Here is a 15,952-nt window from a genome sequence, read left to right as displayed (position 1 = left end):
CAGAACGCGTTACACTCACTACATTTAGAAAATTAGCTTCGTTTTTCTACCCAGACACATTAGATGTTTAGACCCGTTTAAGTTTGTCTATATAACGTGTTAGACGTGTTCATATTCAGCGCATGCTCGAAAACACGTTTAAATAAAGTTTTTTTAAACAACTTTGTCGTGGAGGCCAGATCTCTTCTCGCGGTACTTCACCGGAACATTCAAACTGTGGCGGTTTGACAACAGCTGAAGGTATTTCACGACTTGATTTGTTACTCTCGACATTAGCTGTACATTGTTTTCACGGGTTGGAGGTTAAAACGACCCGGACCCGGAACCCGACCTGGACCCCGTAGTCGCGCATTCGCCATGAAACGGTCGCGGTCTGACGCTAACCACCCTAAGCTAAGCTATGGGCTTCGCTATGTTTGTGGCCCATAAACGCTGTTAAACTATGAGAACGAGACTAGAAACACGAAGCCGTCAATGTGAAACCTCAGAAATTCAAAGACGGCACAGTTTCTTTGATGTTAGTATTATTAAATGTCTTATTTTAATCTGTGGAGATGTGTTTTTGTTTATAGTGCAGATTTATGTGACATTTTTATAAAGTACAGAATAATCACGAGATGACGTCAGGTACCAGTTTGTTCCTGACTCATGGAAAAATAACAAATAAGTAGATAGGTTGTTCAGTGATGTTGAAGGTATTTACTTGAGTGTAGCAGTTATGATTCCATTGGCTTTAATATGGTGAGAACCGGATGTGAGGTCATGTTGTGGTGCTGATGCTTGTAACCATAGTAACACAGAGACTCTGATGCCATGCTCTGTGCCTGTATGAAGGGAAACCAAATGTAACAGTCTGACATTCATCGCTCCAGACCCAAAACAACAGCCCAGGTTTGGTTCTGGGACTGAGAGGGCCCAGCTCAGTCTTGAAATGCTTACAGATGTCGCTCTGCTCTTCCTCTCCCTCTCCCTCCTTCTCCTTCCAGATGTGTGGGTCTGCAACAGAGGAGGAGATCAAGTGGCTGAGGCAGCGGCTGAAGGAGACTGAGGAGCAGCTCCACCAAGCCGCTCAGTCTGGCTTGGATTGTCTCAACCAGCAGGTGGAGCTGCAGAGCAGACTGGATGAGTACAGAACGGAGACGACCAACGAGATCGATGTAACGCCACACACACAGACACAGTACAACTTCATACCACATTCGGCATGATGGAGGTTTAAATTCAGGAATCGTGTGTGTGTGTGTGTGTGTGTGTGTGTGTGTGTGTCAGGCTCTGAAGCAGAACAAGTACTCTTTGCAGAGGGAAGTGGAGCTGAAGGCTCAGATGCTGGAGTCGCTGCAGTCAGAATACAACCTGGTGATCAACCAGCAGACGCTGCAACTTCAACAGCAAAAAGATCATCTGGATAGGAGCCACAGCACAGCGCTCAGCAAGCTCAACAACAAGGTGCTGCACACCCATCAGGGTCACTTTGGGGCAATTAGCTTGATTGGAATAAAATGTCAAACTGTGGTAGTGCTGGTTAGCACGTGTTTCAAATGAATACATAGTATGACCTCAAACACTGTGTGCGTGTGTGTGTCTCAGACTCTGTGGCTGCAGTCACTTCTGGAGGAGTCTCAGCTCAGTGAGAAGCAGCTGAAGCAGACACTCCAAGTTCAGACTGAGAGTCTCAATAACAAGGCAGAGGAGCTGCGAGGGCTGAAGGAGCAAACCCAGAGCGTGGATTCACGTGAGCTGAAGGAGCTGCAGGTGGAGATCACGGCGCTGGAGAACACCAAGGTGAATGTTGTTAGAGTGATGATTTGTTTCTTGTTGTGTTGTTTCAGTCACCTTCATGGTTTTTGTCTGCTAGGTGGAGTTTCAGCGTTTGCTTCAGGAGTCACAGAACAGAGAGCAGCAGCTGGAGCTGAGCAACAGAGGCCTGCAGCGCCACCTAGAGCAAATCCAAGAGGAACGAGAGAGCCAAGCCGTCTCCTGGTTCAACGCACTGGAGGTACGTAAGCCTGCAAAATAGAAACAGCACAATGCCTTTATCGCAAAAGTGGCAAACATGACAAAGTTCTGCCCGAGTCAAAGCCCAGATGGGCTTCATCCTGTGTGTCACCTTTTCTGTTCTTTTGGTTAGAGGAAAATCTGCACTGAGGCCTTTTCTGTCCAATGAAGTCTGAACTTAACTTAAATCCTCAGTCCCTTTATGTTATGTTTCTCTCTCATATCACAGAAATCTCGCGAGATGAACCAGGACCTGCAGGTCCAACTGGACCAGGTTCAGCAGCAGGCCCAGGACCCTAACAGCAAAGGCAACTCCCTGTTCGCCGAGGTAAGAACACGAGTATCCAACGAAGCGTATTATTCAGATAAAGACTTTACTGAACTGACAGACACAAGCAAACAGCAGCTTAAAGTTCAGTCTGTAACGTGATCGGACCGAACAGACCTGTGAGTTCATGTGTCCTTTCTTTGAATGGCAGTTGGAGGACAAGCGAGCTGAGATGGAGAGACAGCTGATCAGTGTGAGAGTCCAGCATCAGTCCCTGCAAAAGCACCACAGCTTCACCAAGCAACAGCTGCAGCGCATGAAGGTAGAGTGACAGATAGTGATGAGGTCACACTAGTAGAATAAACAAACTGCTTTAAAAAACCTGCACATGCTTGAGTGTTGTTGTGGTTCATCTGACCACATTTGGTGATCATTTATCATTTTCACAAGTGTGTGTGTGTGTGTGTGTGTGTGTGTGTGTGTGTGTGTGTGTGTGTGTGTGTGTGTGTGTGTGTGTGTGTGTGTGTGTGTGTGTGTGTGTGTGTGTGTGTGTGTGTGTGTGTGTGTGTGTGTGTGTGTGTGTGTGTGTGTGTGAAGGTCCAGATAGCCACCCTGATGCAGCTCCAGGGTTCGCGGGCTGACCCTGCTCAGCTGGAGAGACTCCAGTTCATGCTGTCAGAAAAGAACAGCGAGATCCAGAATCTGATGACCAAACTTGGGACCCTGGAGAAGGAGGAGGTGAGCTGATGATCCAGCAGCTGACCAGGAGGGAGAATGAGGTCACTGCCTGGGGTTCTGCACCTGTTTACGTGTGTGTGTGTGTGTGTGTGTGTGTGTGTGTGTGTGTGTAGAGGGTGATGATGACACAGCCCTCCGGTCCCGCCCCTGCAGTCGGGGGCGATGGTCGTGATGAGACGTTCTACACTGACCTGCTGAAGATGAAGCTCAACAAAGCCATGTGAGCTCACAGTAGATACACTTGTATACACAAGTATCTAAGTATTTACATATTTTAGCTTCGAAGAAGTGGATTAGATCATTGATTTATATCCCCTGAGTGTGTGTGTGCATGTTTACATCCCTGATTCCCTTATGGATCAGTTCAGATTGAGTTAGATACAGATGTGTTCCAGAGCTACAGACCTGCTAATAGAACCAGAATGATACAACCTCAGCGTCCAAGTTTGGGTGTAAATTACCTACAAACCATGGAAGGTTTGAGAAATTGTGCGCGTTTGTTTTTCCAGTAAGGATGCAGAACGTTTGGGAGAAGAGCTTTCTCTCCAGAGGATGAAGGCTTTGTCAGAGAGCCAGAGAGCTCTGGAGCTGGAGAGGAAACTCTTCACATCTGAGCGCCTCCACAAACAGGTCCAAGGCTGCTGAAACACACACATGTCAATCACCGTCCATCCCTCACCATCATCACGTCCATGTCACAGACCGGGTTTTCATTCTACATGTGTGTCTCTCTACTGAAGGCCCAGAGCGACAAGATCAAAGTGCAGTTACGAGTTGAGGAGCTACAGCAGAAATATGAACCCAAAGGTATTTAGAACCCAACTGAACCCAGGCGTGTTCCTGGCGTGTTAACACCGACCCCTTTAGATGTCACAGTTTGACTGTTATTCTTATATTTGGCCCTAGATGCAAAGAAGAACCTCATCCAGAAAGGAAAGAGAGAGAAACTTCCTGTTGAAGAAGCCGCAGTTACCAAGACGGAGGCTGTTGTTACCGTGGAGATAGAGGACACAAAGCAGACTGAGAGCTCTGAGCCCGACGTCCATCACAAGGGAGAGACGTTGAACTCCACGGACGGTACGTAGGGACAGATATGAATACGATGGTTGCTATAGCGACACCGACAGGAGAGTTTACGAAGGCTGTTTGGAGCCGGGCTGTGTTTGATTCCCAAGGAAGAGCGAGAGACGTGATGGAGGTCTTCTTCTTCTGTCGTAGGTTCACAGCCAGTGAAGCGTGTGAAGATCAGCCCAGACCTGCCTGTCATCATTTACAAGCCCAGGTCAGTATGGAAACATGTCAATAATCATACTAATACACACGCAAGTATGAAACTTTACAACCACAAAAGATCAGAAACCACATTTATGAAGAAGGATACGCTGTGATGCTGTCAAGACCTCATGAGGAAGATCTGAAACCTGCTGGACCTACAGTACATATGTACTTTATATACGTGTGTATATGTGTACATGTTTATACTCTATATAGTGTTTATACATGTATAAACAGCACTGTTCATACTGTAACCAGCTGAGGGACTCTGGGTGTTGTTTCCCTGTTTCCCCTCAGTTCTCCACCCTCTGAATGTAAAGTGGAGAGGAGCCAAGGGCGTAACAGAAGGGAGGAGGACAGGAAGACCCCGGCGGTGGAGGTGATCCATGTGGGCTCCACCAGGACCATGGAGAACGAGTGTGCTCAGCAGTAGGACACATGTAGTACAGCACATGCTACCTCTCTACCTGTGCTGTAACACTTTATATTCTTATCTTTAGCGCTGTTCCTGCTTCTTTTACCTTTTGAAGACTTTCACTGTTTTTGTCTATGTGATTGTGATTTTCAGTAATAAAAAATCAGCGATTCTGCATCACACACACTTACTATGTTGTGTGTTTGTGCTGCACCACATGTCCTGACTGAGAGACTGAAGCTTCATGATGGAAGCCATTAGAGACAGAGACCGAACTGAAACACGTGAATCCTCACGTCCCACTTTTTACTGCCAGTTTTTCACGTGTTTGTAGTTTTGCCTTCTGTTCTGTCTGCTGGTTTGGGAAAAATAAAAACAGACGGACAGGTTGTGAGGATGTGTGAATGTAGATGAACGACCTCTGACCTCTGTACAGACTCAGAGGAGCAGAGTTCATGTGTCTGCTCCCGTCGCCTCCAGAGCAGCTCCTCCTAACCTTTGGCCCTCTGCACCATGACATCATCTCTCCTGTGTTAAAGGTTTAGTGTTGGTTTGAATTCTCTACTGCCTGTAAAGAAAATTGCCCCCTGGGGATTATGACGTTTACCTTTGACCTTGGAATGATCGTCTGAAGTTATTGGTTGGGGAAGAGGTTCATGTTGACGTCAGGATGCAGGGGACAACATCCGGGTAGTGACAGTGACAGCACCCGATGGATGCGCAGACGTGCTTTTATTCTGAAATCGAACTAGTAGTACAAGCGGTAACCGGAAATAACTTCCGCTAACAGCAACAAGAAAACCACTACAAGAAATATGAGCACAATTTAACAGCTTCCAGGAATAACATGAAGCTACCTGGAGTAGATTTCATTCGACGAAGTATTTTATGTGTCGCTGTAACCGGAAACAAGCTATAACCGGAAACAAGTCGGTAAGTCGCCGACATGCATTGGCTTTGTTTACATGTGTAGCATTGTAGCTAGGCTAGCTCCTGCTGGTTTTTAATTTTATGTCGATATTCTGGGACCAACATGGACGAAGTTCATAAAACTCTTCTTCTGGCATGAAGAACTATAATGTTTGTGTTTCATTTATTTATTACTTTTCTTTACTTTTTCATTTGTACTTATTTAGTCACTTCAGCGCCGTCACGAGTGTGTTATGTCCAAACATACGTCTGTGTCAGTCTGTGAGGCTGTGGGTCAGTCAGTCTGTCAGTCTGTCTGTTCATCTTCTTGTATTCAGTCAGTGTCGCTTCATCAGCTTCCTGTCATTTGATGTGATATATTTTGATACATGTTGTTCTGGTGTGTTCTCTGTCGGTCTCTTACTCTGGAGTGATGTGTGTGTTGTAGTTTGGTGTCCAGGCTGTGTGATGGAGCAGAGGGAGACGCTGTCCGAGCTGGTGGAGCAGCTGACAACATCAGGACAAGTACAACTCAACCAGGACAAGATGAAGCAAATCAAGAAGATCTGCAAGTAGGAAACACGTGTGAACACTTCCTGTACATTCATCGCAAACTTAACAAACACAACCAGTCTGAAATGATCATTTCATCAATGAAGGAAAAATAATTTCCTCAATTACTAGAATAACCAATCTCTGTCTCTCTCTCTCTCTGTCTCTCTGTCTCTCTGTCTCTCTCTCTGTCTCTCTCTCTGTCTCTCTCTCTCTCTCTCTCTCTCTCTCTCTCTCTCTCTCTGTCTCTCTCTCTGTCTCTCTCTCTGTCTCTCTCTGTCTCTCTGTCTCTCTCTCTCTGTCTCTCTGTCTCTCTGTCTCTCTCTCTCTCTCTCTCTCTCTCTGTCTCTCTCTCTGTCTCTCTCTCTCTGTCTCTCTGTCTCTGTCTCTCTCTCTCTCTCTCTCTCTCTCTCTCTCTCTCTCTCTCCCCCCCCCCCCATGTGTCCCAGAGAGTCCCTTGACAGCGTGGACCACGTGTATCACTCTCTGATGTCTCAGCTGAGCCAGGAGCACGCTGAGGTGCGACTGTCAGCTTTCCAAATAGCCGCCGAGCTCTTCGCAAGGTCGCACCACTTCAGGACACGAGTGGTGGACAACTTCCAGGTACGGTACTCATACCTCTGCCAAGAACGAGCAGTCCACGAGTAATGTCTCTCAATGCTGAAATGTAACTGACGGAGCTTGTTGAGTGAACCATGACCTCCATCAGAACGTCTGCAGGTGGATCCTCTGCACTTATTCACTTCTATGTTTGTGTGCGTTTATAGTTCTGATGGTCAAACTTCTCCTTATTGACATCTCAGCTGCTGATTTGCTTGAATATATCTCGACTGCATCAGATTGTTGATAATCAATCAAAGACTTTTCAGTCGTTTAAGCAAGCATGAATTCTGTTTTTGGAGGCCATTTTGTTCCGGTTTGAACCACATACGTGTCTCACCTTGAACACCTGTAACGAGGGACGACTGAGGCAGAAGAATGATTTCTTGTGACCCAAACATTTAGAAACGTATTGCAGAGCTATACATTTTCAAAGCCTGAATGTGATATGGTTACAAAATATGTCTCAGCTTTGCATCTTTCTATCCTCTTCCTCCTCTGGTCTCTCTCCCTCCTCCTCTTCTTGCAGGAGTTCTTGAAGCTGACAGTGGAGACAGACTCTGAGGAGCCCCTCCCTCCTCCCAAAGAGGTCGCCAAGAAACTGAAAGTGTTGGCCATCCGGACCGTCCAGTCATGGCAGGCCACCTACGGCTCGGCCTACAAGAAGCTGGCGCTGGGCTACCACTTCCTCAAACAGGTTAAGAAGGTTAGTAGGTCGGTCCGAGCGGGAGGCAGTAGCTCAGTGGGTAGAGCTTCCGTCTGGGAAGCGGAGGGTCGCCGGTTTGAGTTCCTGACGAGGTCGCCCTGAGCAAGGCACCGAACCCTCAATTGCTCCCCCCTCTGCGAAGGGTGGTAATATAATGTAAGTCGCTTTGGATAAAAGCATCTGCCAAACGATCGTAATGTAATGCAATGAAATGTGTCTCAAATGTAGGTTCATGCGTCCTCACATGTCAGTGATTGAAGCTGTCCATTTTGTCAGGTGGACTTCCAGGACGTGGAGGCTCGGACGGTGGCAGAGAGGAGGAGTGAGGAGGAACGACAGCAGAGACTGGAGAGGATCTACAAGGAGAGAGTGGAGGCCGCCGCCACAGAGATGGAAGGTGCCACGTCATTCAGCCACTCATTTCAAACAGATTCTTACTGAAACAAAACAAAACTCAACAGCATTCAACTCTTGTAAAGGTCTGGAATCAAAACATCTAATCCAACAAAACCTTACGTCTTTCTTAGATTCACGTGAGGAAATCCAAGCGACGCTGACGGAGATAGAATCCTGTATGAAGCTGCTTTCCCCTGAGTTTGAGCCTTTGGATCTGCAGGCAGCCAGCAGCAGCTCACCTAACACGGCCGATGAAGACGCTGGGGATAAAGAACGGCCCTGCTGCAGCAAAGACCTGAAAGACAAGAGGGAGGACATAGGAGACGGTGAGGAGGACAAGAGCCACGGTGGGAAGAAGGAGGAGAAAGACGAGGGAGAGGACAGGACAGCCAGGGAAAAGACGGACAAAGAAGAGGAAAGGGATTTGAAGCCACAAAGGGGTGAGAAGGGCGAGGAAGAGGACGGGGGAAGCGGTCAAGAAGAGGAAGAGGGTCTAAATGAAGACTCCTTTATTCGAGACTCTGGGCTCATGTCTCACTCGTACACTCTGGACCTGAACTTAAGTCCAGGTGGGTTTAACTTCAATACACAGTTCTACGCATGCATATGCAAATGAGCGTGTTCAGTTCTCAGCTCCTCCTCTTCCTCTCCTTCAGGCCTTCACATTAAGGAGACTGAGGATAACGAAGCAGTGGTTTCCACGGTGATAGACCTCCACAAAGTGATAACAACTAAACACCTCCCAGCTGTACAGAACTGGGTCCAGGTCAGCACAGATACATTCAACAACAACATACAATGAATATGCAGATGCTGTGTACTGCAGTAACACTGCTCATGTACGGGCTGGGGTCAGTCCTCCGTCCAAATGTACCACCACATAACACAAAGTCATGCTGTGGGTCTGCATGTAGATCTTCACCAGGTCAGGAGCTGATCAGCAGCTGCTGAGGACAGCGGTGGATCTGAAGAGGTCTTTGAAAGCTGCCCTGCTCAAGCACAAAGAGCTTCACATCGACTGCAAGACACGAGTCCGCAGAGTGGTGAGTAACGCACAACCCGACACAACAGTCACCTGTTTGATCCTGACCGGGAGCAGAAGGTTCCCGTCCTCCCACAGCTCAGCAGTCTGATCTGGGCCTCAGTATAGGAGACCAGGACGAGTGACTAGAGGACCTGGACGGTGAAGTTCAGGTTTAAAATTAGAAACGCGTAGACGGTGATAAAACACAACGCAAACAATTCACTCTCAGTGGTGACAGGACAAGGCTAGTACCAGCTGTGGCCAGCAGGTGGCAGCATTTTACTATAAATGGGTGCAGTGGCAGCTCTGTGTCTCTGATCTTGTTGGGTCGTGGTGATGGAGCATGCTTGGACCAAACTCAAGTACTTTGCTTGTTGTTTGGTCCCACATGAATTCAGACTCAAAGTGTTCTGTGCTTCCTTGTTCCTTTATCAAACTTCTGACTTCCTGTCCACATGGAGACAGTAATTCTGAAAATGTGCCAACATGTGAGGATGTGTTATTCATCATCAGACCTCTTAGAGTCAGCACCCTGTGGCCTTTAGCAGAACTGCAGCCTGCCGCTCCTCACCATCGCTGCCACTTGAACCAGAACTCGCACATGTAAGTCCTCCAGATAACAAATGAACTGCACCAAAGAAAGGGAATGTGAGAATGTGACATGGACCAATGGAAGTAAAGATGAGCATGAATATATCTACTGTGGAACACTGCCATCATATATGCGTGTGTCATCGTAGCAGGAAACACCAGAGAGGTTCCAGCTGTTGACCCGAGCTCATCCATGATGTCATTGTCCTGTTCTATAAAAGGCTTCATGGCGACAGGAAACCTGATTACATTTAAATATGGGAACTTTTTAGAAAGTGCTGTTGTTGTTTCTCTGGTTGAAGTGGCACAATACGAACACAATCATAGAGACTGTGTACTGAATCAGGCCTAATCCCATTAACCCTGATCGCCATGACTACTGCTGACGGCTTCCTATCTAGCTTAGCATCATTACGATGCTCTGCCAGGATGTAGAGTCATCGCTCATCAAGTCTAAACACATTTAGGCAGTTTAGCTTCAGCCTCACTGCTCTGCTCAGAGGGTCTCACTGCTCTGCTCAGAGGGTCTCACTGCTCAGAGGGTCTCACTGCTCTGCTCAGAGGGTCTCACTGCTCAGAGGGTCTCACTGCTCTGCTCAGAGGGTCTCACTGCTCAGAGGGTCTCACTGCTCAGAGGGTCTCACTGCTCTCGCTCAGAGGGTCTCACTGCTCTGCTCAGAGGGTCTCACTGCTCAGAGGGTCTCACTGCTCAGAGGGTCTCACTCCTCTGCTCAGAGGGTCTCACTGCTCAGAGGGTCTCACTGCTCAGAGGGTCTCACTGCTCTGCTCAGAGGGTCTCACTGCTCTGCTCAGAGGGTCTCACTGCTCAGAGGGTCTCACTGCTCAGAGGGTCTCACTGCTCAGAGGGTCTCACTGCTCAGAGGGTCTCACTCCTCTGCTCAGAGGGTCTCACTGCTCAGAGGGTCTCACTGCTCAGAGGGTCTCACTGCTCTGCTCAGGGGGTCTCATCGGGGCTCTCTGGGCTCCTTCCTCCATATTCACTGCACGCCAGCTCAGCAGCAGCCGTGCAATTTGGGCGTGTAAAGGCGCGACGACTGCAATCTTCTGTATGTGTTTGAAAAAAAGAAAAAAAGCATGAAAGTTGTAGTGTGTGAATCCATCTTTAGGCGAACAGAGCGGCGCAGTGACAGTGACAGAGCACTGGGCGTCTGGCTCTGCCTGGTTATCACTGTCAGGGACCAGTCTGCTGCACCAGCAGGCCCCGCTCTGCGATAACCACACAACTTAGAGCCCCTTTATCATAATTAGCTTTTCCTTTTTAGCCTTAAGAGGCCTTCCATTACCGGGTCCCTCTGTATCGGCCCGCTGACACGCTGTGCGATTGGCTTCTCTCTGGGCGTTAGAGCTCCATAAAGGAGAAGCTGGGAGGAGAGACAGAAGATAGAGAAGTTTGTTTACTGAATGAGAGAAGAAGAGACGGACTGAGTGAAGGAAATGATTGAAATTATTCAAAGAGATTCACGATCCCCCTGCAGAGCAAACGTGCTCTGAATGAGAGGGTGAGGGTTAGAGAGAGATAACAGAGTGATGTCATCATACCATCTGGTACCAGACAGTGACCTCTGGCCTCAGCTCACCTTCATGTGACCATGACCAGCAGAGACCAGCTGGGTGGAAAGTTCCTCCAGCCTCACAGCAAGAAGGTCCTGGGTTTGAATCCCACCGTGTTGGGTTCATCTGTGTGGATTCTTCTTGTTGGGATGCTCCTCCTGCTCTTATTGGCTCCAGCCCCCCACCCTAACCCTCCTGCTCTTATTGGCTCCAGCCCCCAACCAAGTGACCAAGGACAACAGCTGGATGGAGGTCTGGACCTTTAGACTGTGAAGTTTGGCCAAAGGTCCAGATACATTACATACACACACACACACATCACACACACATCACATACACATCTCTTCTTCATGATAACAGCTCCTCTTCTTCATGATCACAGCTCCTCTTCTTCATGATCACAGCTCCTCTTCTTCATGATCACAGCTCCTCTTCTTCATGATCACAGCTCGTTCCACATGCGTCCACTGAGAGGTGCTAAGTGAACCCAGGCAGCGCTGCAGAATGATTTGAACATATCTGTTTTTAAGAGAGTGCTCAGTCACTCTGGGCTCCATCCTACAGGCCGCGGCCTTGTTTACTGCTGATAACATATCTTATCACCCCACAATGGATGTGGTGGCCTGTTTCTCCCTGGAGATAAACAAAGAGAGACTGTCCCTCTATTTCTCTCCTCCAGCATTCCTTCCTTTTATTTGTACATTCATTCTCTAAATGTGTCCGGCCGTAGACTCCGCTGTCTAAATTGTACACAGTAATATGTTTTTCTCTTATTTGCTGGCCTACATTTCTCCGTTTGGCCCTCATTGTCCATCATGTTCACAGTGAGTCTGACGCTGTGTTGATTACGCCTCAGCAGATGTGTTAATCTTTCAGTAATGGAGTCAAATAAGGAAGTGCAGAGACGACTGGATAGATTCAGAGAAAAGGAAAGTGGAAGAAGTAAAATGACTGAAGAACAAAAGACCTCTGAAGTGCCCCGCAGTATCCTACAAAAGAAAGAGTGCTGCCTCTAATTCAGGGGAGCAGAGATCTGTGAACATAGGAAGGAAGGAAGGAAGGAAGGAAGGAAGGAAGGAAGGAAGGAAGGAAGGTGTCTTAGGGTGAAAGACCAAGTGAACATTTGCAGCGACCAGGAAATGCAGAAACCGAGCATCAAGAGTTGGACCAATGGGATCGCTTGTCTGAACTGGACAGCACGGTGATGTGGGAGGAGCCTCGGCTGCGTGTACACGACCTTCGGCGACCTTTGGTTTTCCGTAACGCCCTTTGCTGCGCAGGCCTGCTGATACCTTCATCTGCAGATCTGTCTCCAGAGATGAAGAAGAGTTGGAGATGTTGGGCTTGGGTCTGATTGGTCCTTCATGTCCTCTGCACCACTCTGGCTCTTTCATCTTCAGCTGGACCAGAGCTCACAGGCTGAATGGTACTGAGCGGCTCTGCTCAGGTGACTTTTACACGGCTAAGGCGTGTTTCTCACACTGAACACACGCTGAGTACGGTCAAATGTTGGTGTCGTTACCATGACGTCTTTATCGCAGTCAAACCAGCTGAGCAAAAAATCGTAATAAGAATAGTCTGGTTTTACAAACATGAATTCAGCAGAGATGACAACTGTGATCACATGATTTAGAGAGGGAGGGGGAACTAAAGGAGCGGGATTCCTGGCAGGAAAGTGTTTTGGGAACGTTGTGTCCCAGCTAATAGTCCTGCCAGGCCGGGTTAGAGGAATAAAGATGTCACCTTATGCATCATATGAGCTGACGGCTCCCCAGAGACAAAGGAGGCGTCTGTGGGGGGCTGGGTGTGTGTGTGTGTGTGAGGAGGGGAGAGGGGGGGGCGTATGGAGAGAGAGGGAGGGGTTACTGTGGGACAGGGGGGTGGGGGGATCCCGGGGGGATGAGTAGGAGTGCAGAGGGGTAATAGAGATGTGACCCCCGTCAGTGTGCTGCAGGGTTAGGGTTAGGCCTAATTACTCTGTAAATATGTGTCAATCAATCCAGGCCGGATTGATGGGAATAACACAGGGATTATATATGAAAGAGGGACATTACAAAGAGTTTAACAAAGAAGACATCACCATTTAGAATCTGGTCTGTTCACCTGTGTGTGTGTGTGTGTGTGGGGGGTCAGGTACAGAGCCATATGGACACGATGGAGACACGATGGAGACGTCTCTAAGGCTCTCTGGCCTCCTCCTGTTCTCATCTCCTTTCTTCCTCCGCCTTCACCTCCTGGTCCTCTCGCTCCTTCCCTCCTGGATGTGTGTGTGATGGTTAACCTGCCCCCCCCCCCCCCCCCCCCTGACTTATGGCTGTGCAGTAATAATTTGCCAGACCTTGGCAGGCTGAGTGTACATTAGCATATAAATAGCAGATGCACTGAGTGCCCATCACAGTCCACTACATTTAATTTTTGGTTTATAAGATTGAATGGGTTTTTAAACGCACTGCCATCAAACTTGCCAAGAGACAAATGAAGTCAGGAGAGCAGTTGTCTGAGGCGGCGCCCTCACATCATTTTTAAAGTGAAAGTGTTATTCAGGGGAAAGCAGAGCAGCTGAATAAGCCTCACACCTGTAGAGGGAGCCGTGTGCTGATGGACTCTTCCTCAGTCTTCCTCTGCACACCAGAGAGAGTACTGCTGCGCGCTAACGCCACCCACACGCTAACGCCACCCACACGCTAACGCCACCCACACGCTAACGCCACCCACACGCTAACGCCACCCACACGCTAACGCCACCCACACGCTAACGCCACCCACATGCTAACGCCACCCACACGCTGGGGGATGTCTCATATTGACACCAGTCAACTTTCCATCTAACTGAAGCTTTTATGCAAACAGGTGTATTTTCAGACAGTCCACAAACTTCAACCACAACATGTCTGTTTACACTGAATGATGTTTTTCTTAAAGGAGGTAAAGGCAGGGCAGCTTTCCACCGTGGAGTCGCTCAAATCTCTCCGTTTCCTCACCACAGACCAGATGTTTGCTCTCTAATAGAGAAATGAGCCTCATCATGTTCTACTGAGAGCATTCACACAAACATGACTCAACCTGAGCTCAGCTGATGATAACAGGAAGTACCATAGTAACTACAGGCAGTGGGCCCAACATGTCCTCTCCATACCCTCTTCTGTTCTCCAGCAGCTCCTCTGCTGCACAGCTCCCTTTGCTCCTCTTCTTCAGCCTATGGAACCCCTCAGTCTGTCTCTGTCTTCTTTATTGACTCCACATTGACAGGAAATGCATGATTCCTCCATTTTAACTGATCTAAAACAAATGTTATTACTTCTCTTTGCCTCTGGCTGTACGTTTCAGTTGCTCTATCAAACGATTCTTTACTTTGTTGTCTACGTCTTTAGTTTTCCTTTATGTATCTCTGAGGAAACATTGCCATTACAGTAACACATAGCTTTGCATTACTTAGAGAACTTTATTCTGCTTTATTCAGGAACTCTTCTTATTTATATCTGTGTGTGTGTGTTTTACTCTCTTTCCTATTACAGTGACTCATGGCTCTGCTTCTCTTCAGGCAGCTCCTCTAATTTGTCTGCTGGATGTGGAATCTGGGTTAAAGAAGCAGGTTTTATCTTCTGCAAGGAGCTCTATGTTTCTGTGTGAGGATAAACCAAAGCTCTGTGAAAATGCAAAGCCCCCCCCCTTTGGGGAATAGAGGCCATATTTTAGCCTCGCTCGCCGTCAGCAAAATGTTTCTGGAGGAAAGCTAATTCTGCCGTGAGACTTAGAGCTCTGCCAGGCCGACCGACAGCCACGATGCTATCGGGACTAAATTAAGGTGAATTAGAGACAAAGAGGGAGAAAGAGGTGGAAAAGGGACGATGTTAGGGCCGCATCCTCTAGGAGCCGGGCCATCACTTCATGCTCTCAGGTCATTGATCAGAGCGGAATAAACCAGCCGGGATTAAAGCAGACGACCTGAGAAACCTATAAGGTCTGTGTGTGTGTGTGTGTGTGTGTGGGGGGGGGGGGGGGGGGGGCGTAATGGATAAAGTTTCTCTTGGTGTTTAAAGAGTTATTCTTTGTTTAACTTGATTCTCTCAGCAAATAAGACTTCATGAAGAGAAGCAGCTGATAATGATGTCACTTTATCAATCTATTTTACTGATCATCATTTTTTGCATGTGTCGGCCCTTTGTGTTTGGGCTTTAAGCTGCTGTGTTTGGACCATGACAGAGAAAGACCAGAGACCAAGACCAGTCCTCTAGCCCGGCCCTCTAGCCTGGTCCTTCAGCTTGGTTCTCTAGCCTGGTCCTGGCCCTCTAGCCTGGTCCTCTAGCCTGGTCCTCTAGCCTGGTCCTGGTCCTCTAGCCTGGTCCTCTAGCCTGGTCCTCTAGCCTGGTCCTCTAGCCTGGTCCTGGTCCTCTAGCCTGGTCCTCTAGCCTGGTCCTCTAGCCTGGTCCTCTAGCCTGGTCCTCTAGCCTGGTCCTGGTCCTCTAGCCCGGCCCTCTAGCCTGGTCCTCTAGCCTGGTCCTCTAGCCTGGTCCTCTGGCCTGGTCCTGGTCCTCTAGCCGGGTCCTCTAGCCTGGTCCTCTAGCCTGGTCCTGGCCCTCTAGCCTGGTCCTCTAGCCTGGTCCTCTAGCCTGGTCCTGGTCCTCTAGCCGGGTCCTCTAGCCTGGTCCTCTAGCCTGGTCCTGGCCCTCTAGCCTGGTCCTCTAGCCAGGTCCTGGTCCTCTAGCCTGGTCGTGGTCCTCTAGCCTGGTCCTCTAGCTTGGTCCTTTAGCTTGGTTCTCTAGCCTAGTCCTGGCCCTCTAGCCTGGTCCTCTAGCCTGGTCCTCTAGCCTGGTCGTGGTCCTCTAGCCTGGCCCTCTAGCCTGGTCGTGGTCCTCTAGCCTGGTCCTCTAGCCTGGTCCTTTAGCTTGGTTCTCTAGCCTAGTCCTGGCC

General features: G+C 48.6%; 2 protein-coding genes across 4 annotated transcripts in view; both read left to right on the top strand.

Moving 5' to 3' along the window:
- Window positions 1-155: 155 nt before the first annotated feature.
- Window positions 156-4,991, top strand: spdl1 (spindle apparatus coiled-coil protein 1). Of its 2 annotated transcripts, none has more exons than XM_076138685.1 (14): window positions 156-240; window positions 987-1,157; window positions 1,270-1,446; window positions 1,588-1,782; window positions 1,856-1,996; window positions 2,225-2,323; window positions 2,475-2,585; window positions 2,861-3,001; window positions 3,115-3,221; window positions 3,511-3,631; window positions 3,742-3,808; window positions 3,908-4,078; window positions 4,220-4,283; window positions 4,574-4,988. In XM_076138685.1, the coding sequence occupies exons 2-14, from the start codon at window positions 987-989 to the stop codon at window positions 4,707-4,709; spliced, it is 1,701 nt and encodes a 566-aa protein (XP_075994800.1). In that variant the 5' UTR covers window positions 156-240; the 3' UTR covers window positions 4,710-4,988. The 2 variants fall into 2 exon arrangements, with proteins under 2 accessions (XP_075994800.1, XP_075994799.1); XM_076138684.1 differs by lacking the exon at window positions 156-240 and adding an exon at window positions 267-517 and having other exon boundaries at window positions 4,574-4,991.
- Window positions 4,992-5,455: 464 nt separating this feature from the next.
- Window positions 5,456-15,952, top strand: part of uvssa (UV-stimulated scaffold protein A) — a 26,751-nt gene continuing 16,254 nt past the window's right edge. For both annotated transcript variants that reach the window (XM_076138681.1, XM_076138680.1), the window contains exons 1-8: window positions 5,456-5,624; window positions 6,049-6,172; window positions 6,602-6,755; window positions 7,282-7,458; window positions 7,735-7,855; window positions 7,986-8,423; window positions 8,511-8,620; window positions 8,769-8,897. In XM_076138681.1, the coding sequence (XP_075994796.1) occupies window positions 6,069-6,172; window positions 6,602-6,755; window positions 7,282-7,458; window positions 7,735-7,855; window positions 7,986-8,423; window positions 8,511-8,620; window positions 8,769-8,897 (1,233 nt within the window). In that variant the 5' untranslated portion in view covers window positions 5,456-5,624; window positions 6,049-6,068. The remainder of the gene's footprint in view (window positions 5,625-6,048; window positions 6,173-6,601; window positions 6,756-7,281; window positions 7,459-7,734; window positions 7,856-7,985; window positions 8,424-8,510; window positions 8,621-8,768; window positions 8,898-15,952) is intronic.

This window comes from Genypterus blacodes, unplaced genomic scaffold (assembly GCF_046128005.1).
Source record: "Genypterus blacodes isolate CSIRO-AG114 ecotype Tasmania unplaced genomic scaffold, CSIRO-AGI_Gbla_v1 ptg000395l_1, whole genome shotgun sequence".
In the NCBI taxonomy this organism is placed as follows: Eukaryota; Metazoa; Chordata; class Actinopteri; order Ophidiiformes; family Ophidiidae; genus Genypterus; species Genypterus blacodes.
This window is presented reverse-complemented; position numbering and strand designations above follow the sequence as displayed.